At 37.8% G+C, this 10,946-nt stretch overlaps 1 protein-coding gene across 2 annotated transcripts in view; it reads left to right on the top strand.

The window, feature by feature from the left end:
• Ripk2 (receptor interacting serine/threonine kinase 2) overlaps positions 1-10,946 on the top strand; it is a 30,831-nt gene that overhangs the window by 15,866 nt on the left and 4,019 nt on the right. For both annotated transcript variants that reach the window (XM_021222210.1, XM_029533435.1), the window contains exons 5-9: positions 1,660-1,709; positions 2,680-2,841; positions 5,452-5,537; positions 9,194-9,265; positions 10,545-10,638. In XM_021222210.1, coding sequence (XP_021077869.1) covers positions 1,660-1,709; positions 2,680-2,841; positions 5,452-5,537; positions 9,194-9,265; positions 10,545-10,638 — 464 coding nt within the window. The remainder of the gene's footprint in view (positions 1-1,659; positions 1,710-2,679; positions 2,842-5,451; positions 5,538-9,193; positions 9,266-10,544; positions 10,639-10,946) is intronic.

Below are 10,946 nucleotides of genomic sequence, written 5' to 3'. Positions count from 1 at the left end.
CTCTTCTCTCTCTCTCTCTCTCTCTCTCTCTCTCTCTGTCTCTCTGTCTCTCTCTCTCTCTCTCTCTCTCCTTCCTCAACTCCCTTCCCCATGCCCTAAATAAGTTCCATTCTGTACTACACCATCCCGTGGCTGGTACCTCAGGGGAAGAGATGCCTCAGCATGGGCATGCAGAGGGACCACTATTCCCTACACCATACTGCACCTTCACCAAACATGTCCCCTGGCCTCTTTTCTCACCTTGTTACAAAAGACAACACTCATAGCTTCCAATGTTCCTCTTACACCTACTTTGTAAGTTGTGCTTTCACTTGCTTTTTTTTTTTTTTAATTAGATATTTTCTTTATTTACATTTCAAATGTTATCCCCTTTCCCGCCCCCCCAACCCCTTTATTCCATCTCCCCCTCCCCCTGCTTCTATGAGGGTGTTCCCCCACGCACCAAATCCCACCTCCCCACCCTCACATAGCCCTACACTGGGTCATCCATCTAGCCTTCATAGAACCAAGGGCCTCTCCTCCCATTAATGCCCTACAAGGCCATCATCTGCTACATATGTGCCTGGAGCCATAGGTCCCTCCCTGTGTACTCATTGATTGGTGGTTTAGTCAATAGGAGCACTGGAGGGTCTGGTTGGTTGCTAGGAAGTGAAGTGCCAGGGGTGGGCTTGTCATCTGGGGACACAGATTTGTTGGGATCAACCTGGAAGCTAGTACTAGATGCAGGTTTTGTTGGGGGATAACCTGTAAACTGGTGTTAGACAGGAGTCTTGTTGGGGGATAGCCTGGAAACTGGTGCTAGGTACCGGCCTGTTAGTTCACATCAGTTCAACCTTAGGTCAGGCTCTCTAAGATGGAGTCTGAACCCAAAAGATTTGCTCTCTCATGTCTACAGAGACTATTGAGAGATACTAATTCCTGCAGTTTTGTTGGTTGCCCTTCTGTGGCTTGGATTATTGTCTGTTCCTTACTTTCTCCCCTATTGGTATCAGGGATTTGAGAACAGGCTAATATCAATATACTTATCATTTGCTTCTTGAATTATGTTTTTATGTTCAAGCTCTTATCCCCTAGGGGTGAAAAATAAAATATTTTTACTTAATTTGGGTGGGATTTTCTCTGTTATCTGTTTCTATGTTGTACTTTGCTCAAAGATACTGTGTTGGTATCTAATCAAGTTCACGTATTGTTTTTGAACACATAATTCACTTGAAGATACTGCAGAATTTCTATTTTCTGCTCATTTATTCCAAATATAAACTCTATTTAGCTTAACTAGGCAATTTGCAACTGAATTACAATTGTTGTCAAAATACTTGCACTACGAAAAGACTGTCTTCGTGTATTGCTCTTTACTTTGTGTGAAAAATAAGAACATTGTATTAAAGGCTACATTTATCTGAATGTTTAAAATAAATTATCACAAATATTTATCCTGGTGAGTAGCAGCACTAAGCCAGTATTATGGTAACTTCATTTTCTTCATTAAAATTAATTATTTTTAAAAACAATCTCAGGCATACATGAACATTCACCATCCTGACTGTATATGGTGATTCTTTACCTTATCATCTTCAAAAATGGTGTTATTTTTAAATAATGCTATACTAGTTTGTATACAAAGTTTGCTTATAATTTATAACTTTCTAACCTAAACAGCTATGCAGTTATCATGTGGGAAGTGTTATCCAGAAAACAGCCTTTTGAAGGTATGTATACTTTTATTCCAGAGGACATCATGTGGGTGGTACACATGTCTCAACTTTCTAAACCTCACCAGATTTTAAATATACCAGCCATTCATTTTGTACACAAACCACACTGTACAAACATAGCAGTATAACAGTTATGCATCTATTGCATACTATAAAATATACTAGATTAAGGATCAGCTATGAAGCGTGTACTTGGCTTAAAGATCAGAAAAATTTAAATTCTAGTTCTTATACTAGCAATAACTAACTCTGTGGTCAAGCCACAAAATTTCATGACCTCATTTTTGTCCTTTGCAAAATGAGAACTTTTTTCCTTTGAGACAGACTCTCACTATGTAATTCTGGCTGTCCTGGTATAACTATGTAGACTATAGACCAAGCTGGCCTTGAACTCACAGATTTGCTTGCCCCTGCCTCCCAAATGCTAAGATTAAAGGCACATGCCATCACACCCATCTTTATTACTATTTTCAAGATCATGATATCTATAAAACTGTGTGAAAATTTAATTGTTATTCCTTCTATAAATACCAACAAACCTTGAAAAATAACCTTTGTCATTCCCAGATAATATTGGGGCATTTTTTTTTTGAAGTTTGTAATGTTGAACTTGTTACATCATGAATATCCTTAACATTTCAGTAGTTTAATAGACAGCATTGATCTCTCATTCACATTAACTATTAGTTACATCCCTCACTGGCTATGCTAAGCTCTGCTGAGCTCTGCCTGGTTTGGCTCTTCACACAGAGCAAATCAAATGACTTGTCTAAATCTAGAACTAAGGAGGAGGGGCTATAAATTCCTCCCAGGAGAGGTGCACCAGGCTGTCAGTGACTGGGATGTAAGTCCTCTTACAGAAAAGGGTATTTTGAATTGAGTTAACACTTTAAGATATCCTCATTTTGATTTGAATTGTGTTAGTAATGTCTTTCCAGTTAATGAAATACATTTGTTTTGACAGAGGTCACCAATCCTTTGCAGATCATGTACAGCGTGTCCCAGGGACATCGACCTGACACCAGTGAGGAGAATTTGCCATTTGATATACCTCATCGAGGTCTCATGATCTCTCTAATACAGAGCGGATGGGCGCAAAACCCAGATGAAAGACCATCCTTTTTGAGTAAGTGAACAGTTTTAATCTGGACCTGTATTTAGAGCATAGTGAACCAAGAAGGTGGTGAAGGTGCCTTAGAGAGTAAGGGAGCGACTGCCAGCCCCTCTCAGACCTATACTCATATGTAATGGAAAGCCATTCGCTTCTGTCTCCTCTGGGAGCAATGTGATCTAATTTAAGTTTAGGTCGAAAACCCTCTTGACTGCTGGATGAGGAAGTGACTGTGTGCGAACAGAGAAAACAGTTCGGAAACTCCCTCAGTAATTGTTCAATTCAAGGGACAATTCTAGACATGGAAAAGTTATCCAAAGTTAAAGCACAGTTCAGAGGAAGAAGGTCAGACCTCTAAATATAAGCAGGAGAAATCGTAAGACCTTGGTTAGGCAGAGTTCTTAGATTTGAATCCATAGGATTTTAAAAAAAAAATGGTTTTTTCAATAAATAATCTTGGAGATTGAACTTTTATAATTTAGAACTTTGTACTTGCATAAAATACCAGCTGGAGAGCTGGCTTACAGGAGAAAGTGCTTGCCATACATGCCTGAGGACAGGAGCTTAGATTCTCAACACCCATAAAATGCTCTACGGGTATGCTGCAGCCTGCTGGTAATCCTAGCATTTGGGAGGTGGAGATTGGGGCTCCAGAACAAGCTGAGACTAGCTAGCAAGACTAGTGAGCTCTAGGCTCAAGTGAGAGACCTGGCATCATGGCCTCAGTCTAGAAACTGGAAGAGGAACAGTCCTTTGCAGATGCACATACATGCAAACATGCATGTAATATGTTCACATCACACACACACACACACGCAACTACAAAAACATGAAAAGACAAGCCATGGATGGTTGGAATATATCTTTATATCCTATATTAAAAGGACTTATGTCTGGAAGTAAAAAAGCATTCTGATTAACCCAATAATAAGACAAATAGTACAGTTTTAAAACTGTAGATTAAGGTTCCATTGAAGAAAATATACAGTTGCCTAAAAAGCATATAAAGGTGTTGTTCATATCACTAGAAAATACAAACGGAGAGATACCAGTTCAAACCCATTAAAACAGCTATGGTTAAAAAAGACAAATAATAAGATAATGGCCTTGTTCTGAGGTAATGAAATCCCTCACACAGTGCTGATTGTGTACAGACATGATTCATAAAACCAACAGTAGAAGGAATTATAATTACTGTTACTACTATAATAACATGTAAATGTTTTTATCTAAGGAAGAATCTAGGACTCATGATATAAAATCAGGTGGTGCTAATGCAAGTAATTTAGACTAGACCACCCTAGATGGAGAATTTAGCCCTTCAGCGAATACTAAATATCCATATTAGACCTCTAAGACATTTCTTAGAAATTGTATAGAGGAACAAGAAAATAGATTGCAAAGAAAGACTGGAGTCTCTTTGTCTAAGAAGGAATGCTCTAAGGAGGGAGTGGTCAGTCGGTCAGTCCTGTCTGCTCTGACTATAGGTCATGTAAGCCAGCCTTTAGCTGAGTGTGGTGGTGAGAGGCTAAAGTAGGAGAATATTTTGGACTCAGGAGTTTGAAGCCAACCTGTGCACATACGTGTGTGAGTGTATGTGTGCATGTATGTATATGTAAGTGCATGTGTGACTGACTGACTGCCTGTGTGTGTGGAGGGGGTGTGTATAAGCATATTATATTAGTTATCAGTGGGCAGCTTTCGGTGCAGTGCTGGGATCAAGCTACAGCAGGCTGCCTTCACAGCAAGCGCTTTTACCCACTGAGCCATCGTCCTGAGCCACCCTGGCAGAATGCTTCACTCACACTAGATGCGAGCCCTTTCGCAGATACTCACCCTGAGATGCTAAGTTCTCCTCCTACTCCTAGCCTGAGGCTTCACTTCTCATTTTTTTCTTAAGGACATCTTCTCTCTAGAGCCTGGTTCTCAACTTTACTACTGCTGACACCCTATATATCAGTTCCTCGTGTTGTGGTCATCCCAAACCATAAAATTATTTTTGTTGGTTCTTCATAGCCATAATTTTGCTACTGTTATAAATTGTAATGTAAAAATCTATTATGTAGAATATCTGATGTGTAACCCCTGAAAAAGAGTCATTCAATCCCCAACAGGGTCACAGCTCACAGGTTGAGAACCACTGCTCTAGAGTCCACTGTTCAAAATTGTTTTTGGAAGTCTAGCTGTTGGGTTTCTAGAAATCTGATTTTTTGATCTCACCTCTAAGGGTTTATATTTAAGTAAATGATCTATTTTGATTTAATTTTTATGTATGGTATACAATAAGGGTATAAATGATCTGTTTTAATATGGGTATTCAAATGTCTTAGTAAAAGTTTACTTTAAAAGGCTGTCCTTGCCTTGTGGAATTTAAGGTCCTATGTTGAAAAATCAGCATCCAGAATTGTGACAGTTTATTTAAAGGCTGCTAACTTTGTTCTGTTGATCCTCATGTCTGTTTATGCCAGCAATAAAATTCCTTAAGATAATTGGATATCATCGTTTTATTGAAAGATTGACGTGGAACCTTATAAGATAAATGTTAACATTTTGGTTTAATTAGAAGTGATCTGAACTTAAAATTGTTGGGTTTTTGTTTTTCGGTTTTGTTTTTTCCTTATTTAGAATGCTTAATAGAACTTGAACCAGTTCTGAGAACATTTGAAGACATAACTTTCCTTGAGGCTGTTATTCAGCTAAAAAAAGCAAAGGTAAATCCCCCTTTGAAATTTTATAACTTAGAGCTTTACAAAACTGTATATCACTCATGAAGTTTTAATTGAGTTTCCCAGAAACAGGCTGGAGGTGGAGGTGAGAGAATTTACAAGGGTCCTGATTACTGCCTTTTCCTTGTCATCGATGGGCATTTTTGTCATTGATGGGCATTTCCATTTCATTCAAATGGGCTACCTTCAGATTTAACAATCAGAATCCTCAGCATATCAGAGGTGAACTTAGAATCTGTGCTGAGGCTCCTGTGCACTGCAAACACCCCGTGTCTCTCACAGCATGCATGTAAGTGTTGGTGTGGATTTACCTCTGCTAAGTGTTAACACCTGCAGAGGCCAGTGCTTGCTCTCTTTAAAGTACTTGGGTTTTTTTTTTGTTTTGGTTTGGTTTTCAGTTTTTGTTTGTTTGTTTGTTTGTTTTTTGAGATTTATCACCAAGTAAAATAGTTGCATTTATGTTATATTTGAGCCCCCAAAGTATACTTTTATTCCTTGATTTTTATTTTGTTTTCTCAAATACTTCACGTTGCATAAACCAAACTGTCGGAAAAGTTCATGTAAATTACCTGGGAAAGTTCTGTGATCAGTGTACCTCTTGTGGATCAGAACAACTGAGGATTTATAAAGTATCTGTAGTTCCTTAGAGCAAAATGAGCATAGGCTAGCACTCCCTGGGTTTCAGTAAATTGTGCTGTGTATATGATAATCAGATTGCCAGCTAGCCCAGCTCTTGGGGGATGAACTAGCCCAATCTATTGTTTCTTTATTGACTGACAGTTTGCATTTCCCTCCTGCTTTGCTGGACCCACTAGCATAACCTTTCATTTACAGATTAGCATGTCAATGAAACAACCACTCATAATCAAATTAAATACTTAATAGCAGTATTAATATCCAAGTTTTCAGTTCAATTCCATTGATTGATGAACATGTCTTTTTGTTACCAATACCATGGAGAGTATCCAAGTTTTAGAAGATCTAAATATGAACTCTGAATTCTTTTCCTAACTTCTCCAACTCCCCAATTTCTGGATAGGGTACAGCGTTTTTTCAGAGATTCCAGTGTCAATACAGACTGCTAAGAATGTTTCCTTTTGCCTTTTCTTTTCTTTTCCTATTTTCTCCTTACAAGTTTCTCTTTTTTCTCATCTTTCTCTAAGCAAAACTAAATGAGTAGGGACCTGGTGGTACCATCCTGTAATCCCATCTACTTGGGTAGGCTAAGAGGAGGATTGCAGACTCAAGGTGTGCCTGGGCTACAGTGTGAGCTCAAGGCCAGCACAGGTAAGTTAGCTAGAGCTGTCTCAAAATTAAAAATAAAAAAAAGGGAGGGGACCTAGGAATAGAGTTCAGTGGTAGATCATTAAACAAAAAAAAAGAAACAGAAAAAGATGGGAAATACAAAGGCCTATTTTCTAGGCTATGAGGAGAGAGAGAACTGTCCCACACCCCTTTTCTGTCCCCCAAACAGTTCGAAAACTCACGTACTATATATTAAGACTTGATGTTTAAAAGTTGTATCTTCTTAAGGAAAGTATACATTTCAGATAATCTGGTAATCACACAGTGGACTCATGATTGTTTTTAATGTCACATTATTATCTTTACCTAAAGCTACGGTTGGGGGTGAGGTGAAATGCTGGCTCTTCAGAGGAGATGAGTGCAATACAGAATACAGTAGAATAGAAAGTTGAAAGCCCAGCGTGGTGGTGTGCTTTTAGTGCCAGCTGCTCTACAGGTGAAGCCGGGCCGGCCAGAGAAGCAGGAGCAACATAATGAGCCTCTGTCCTACACAAACACACACATCCACAGTTAATATTTCTCTATCTAGAATGGCTTGTCCTACTTGCATTTCCCGTATTTTTTAAATTCTTTTAAAATTCTAGTTCTTACTATTTGGATTTTTCTAAGTGTTTCCTATATGTTAAAAAATAAAAACTGAACCAAAAAAGTTTTCTTTAATAATTGTATTTTCTTCTTTAGGAATGACTTGCTAGTACATAATCAATTTGAATGATCATACTTCATTAGTTTTTTTTTTTTAATAGGTATTACTAATAAAGATCTGTGTTAGAAATATTTCAGTAAAAAAAGTCAAGAAAACTTTACATAACAGACATAGCCAAAAATTAATTTAAAGATGCGTATAAAATTTTATGTGGTATGGTGGTGCATGTCTCAGATGGCAAAGGCAGGTAGCTCTCTGTACGTTCAATAGAAAGAGCTAGCTCCTCAAGGGTCACATACTCTCAATCCATACAGGAACACTTGTTGAACTACAGTTTACTGAGTAATGACCTAGATCCACTGTATATGCAGGTGGCTCTTAGTCTTTTCCTCCAAATGGAGCAGAAGATTGTAGTGGGACGTGGAGAGCTGGATGCAGAACACACTAGTTTCTAAAGTTCTGAAGAACAGTTAATACCATGCTGGTATAGAGAGGGGAAGTTGACTTTAGACTTAGCTCTGTGTGGTATTTTTCACCTGTAATCACAGCATTCCAGAAGCAGGGGCATGTCGATTGCTCTGAGTCTGAGGCCACCGTGGTCTACATAGTAAAAGTCCATGCCAGCCTGACCCTAACTACACAGTGAGATTCTGTGTGAAATGGAGTTGAGGCGGAGGGTAGACTTCTAGATTGGTTTTTAAATGACTTAGTAGAGATGACAGCCTGTCTAAGCCTCGTTCATGGAGCCAGGAGTAAATCACTTTAGTATAAAGTTACTGTATTTAAGGAAATAAATCATCTGTTTAGCAGCTCCCTTTTATTGAATACCTGCAAGTAATCTTAGTGCCCTTTTGCATGTATTACTTCTAATTCTCCTCATATTAACCCTACCAAATGAGTATCTTTATCTCTAATATATAAATAGGAAAATTAACATTAAGTTTCATACCTTGGCCCATGCACATGCAAGCAACACTAAGTAAACTCAGTAGAATGATAGATAGATAGATAGATAGATAATAGGTATTATATAGACAGTTTTTTTTTTAATTTTTAAGACATGAAAGTAAGACAGAGGACAAGATGAGAAGTAGAGTTTCAAAGTGAGTATGAGGGACTTAAGAGAAGGAAATGGAGTGGTGATGTGACCAATATATATTATATATATATATATATATAACATATATATATGTTATATATATACATATATATATATATTTGCCAGTTGGTTACATATCATGGGCTCTAGGCTTGACTGTCACACAGGCACACACACACTGTACCATGGTAAAATACTACCACCTTTACACCGCCCCAACCTTGGTTTCTTTTCAGTACAATGAAAATAGTCATAGAATTTGAAGTGTAGTCCTTGAAATACAGTTTTGCATAATAACAGTTATGGATAAATAGAGCATACAGCAAAATTGAATACCTGGCTTGAACCAAATGCTTTATTATTTCAATTTTAAATAGTCCTGTTTGTAAGCATTAAAGATGAAGCTACAACTCTCTTGAAATAATATTTATTACTAAATCAAACAATATGGGGCAAGATGCAAAATCTATTCTCTAAGCATTTCTTGTTCTGTTCTGTCTCTACCTAATTAAACTATATATTCCCAAATGATGTAGATTTTGTTTCCATTGATTTTTCTGTAAACACAGAACATGTGTATGTTCATTCCAGATACAGAGTGCATCATGTGATAAGAAAATGGATTTATCGCTGAACATACCTGCAAGCCATCCCCCACAGGAGGTACAAATATACTTCTGTTATACTAAACTTGAATGTGAGAACAATATTAAAAAAATCTTTTAGTCAAAGCCCTTTTGTATAGCTGGAAAACTAAAGTCCAGGAAGCATTTCTAGCTAAGTAGACATGGCCGTCTCTAACCTGAAATCTTGCTCCACTCTCTCTTTGGATGGTGCTCTAGGGTAGTGTACAGGTAAATGATAGGTGACAATTTCACCACTGTCTTATAGCACCCTCCCACCTCTTACAGTAAGCAGTAAGCTTCTGTGGCTCTCCAAGAGTTATATCTTTAATTGGTCATTTTTATGAATCATTTTAAAATTATATATCCACTTTACAGGTTCATAAAAGTAACAGTACATTCAAAAGAGCATTAAAGCACACCACGAAGTTGTTTTTTTTTTTTTTTTACATTTGTTTACACAGCATGGTACATGTGGATGTATGCATGTGTGTTAAAGGATAACTTGCAGGAATCCATTCTCTCCTTTACTGTGTGGCTCTCAAGGATTACATTCAGGTTATCCACTTGGCTACCCACTGAAACACCACACTGACACACAATACAGCATCTAATTGGATCATTGTAATAAGCTAATTTTTTATTGGATATTTTCTTTATTTACATTTCAAATGTTTTCCCCTTTCCAGGTCTCCCCTTAGGAAATCCCCTATACCATGCCCCCTCTCCCTGCCTCTATGAGGGTAATAAGCTAATTTTTGATGAAACATTAAAGCCAGAGAGTTTCGATAAATTTTTGGAAAGCAGGAAGCAATTCAGTGACAGAGCTAAGTGTGAAGATCTCCATAGTTTCTCCAAGCATTTTTCTATGCCTTCAGGTTGAAAGAGAACAAGCATGTACTCTAAATCAATAGATAACCACATGTTCCTTGTTCATCAGTATGGCCACTGAACAGGTCCTCTGAATCATAATGGGTGTGTAGTTGTTTCCAGTACATAGCTGTTGCCCCATCCCTTCCATTTGAGTTGATAAAGACATTAAATTTAGAAACTGAGGAGATAGCTCAGTGGTGAAACACTCACCTAGCATGTCTGGGACCCTAGGTTCAACCCCTAGTAGAGAAAAGGGTGAAAAAGAAATTACATTTTTTGTGATGGTTTTATACCTTATTTCTTAGTTCTGTAATCTATAATTTATAAGTAGTTCTAGGTTTCCATTATTAATAAGCAAGAATCTAGAAACTATAGTCAGGTAATTTTAAAGACAATGCCTTATGTATACAACTCCCCTCAACCTGTTGGTCCTCTGTTTACTTTAGGAATCGTGTGGATCCTCTCTGCTCTCTAGAAACACTGGTTCTCCTGGACCCTCCAGATCCCTATCTGCTCCTCAAGACAAAGGATTTTTATCTGGTATGCCCATTTTCCAGTCAGCATGGTTACACAACCTTTTCACTTTCTTTCAAATTATACCCTTGGCAGACAGATGATGTGCATGGAACACATTTCTCATTTGCATTCATGATCCATGTTTTTAAAGTAACAAGGCTACATATGTAAAGGTAGCAGTAGCATGATAAACAAATATGTTTATATTAAAGGCACTCTATGGTCATGATGGAAAGGGTGTTTTTCTTAATCTCACAAGAAAAAAGAGAAATGCTTCAAAGTTACCATGTGTGTGTGTGTGTGTGTGTGTGTGTGTGTGTGTGTGTGTGTGT

Source organism: Mus pahari, chromosome 22 (assembly GCF_900095145.1).
Source record: "Mus pahari chromosome 22, PAHARI_EIJ_v1.1, whole genome shotgun sequence".
NCBI classification, from domain to species: Eukaryota; Metazoa; Chordata; class Mammalia; order Rodentia; family Muridae; genus Mus; species Mus pahari.
The sequence above is the reverse complement of the archived record's forward strand: the minus strand, read 5'-3'. Positions and strand labels throughout refer to the sequence as shown.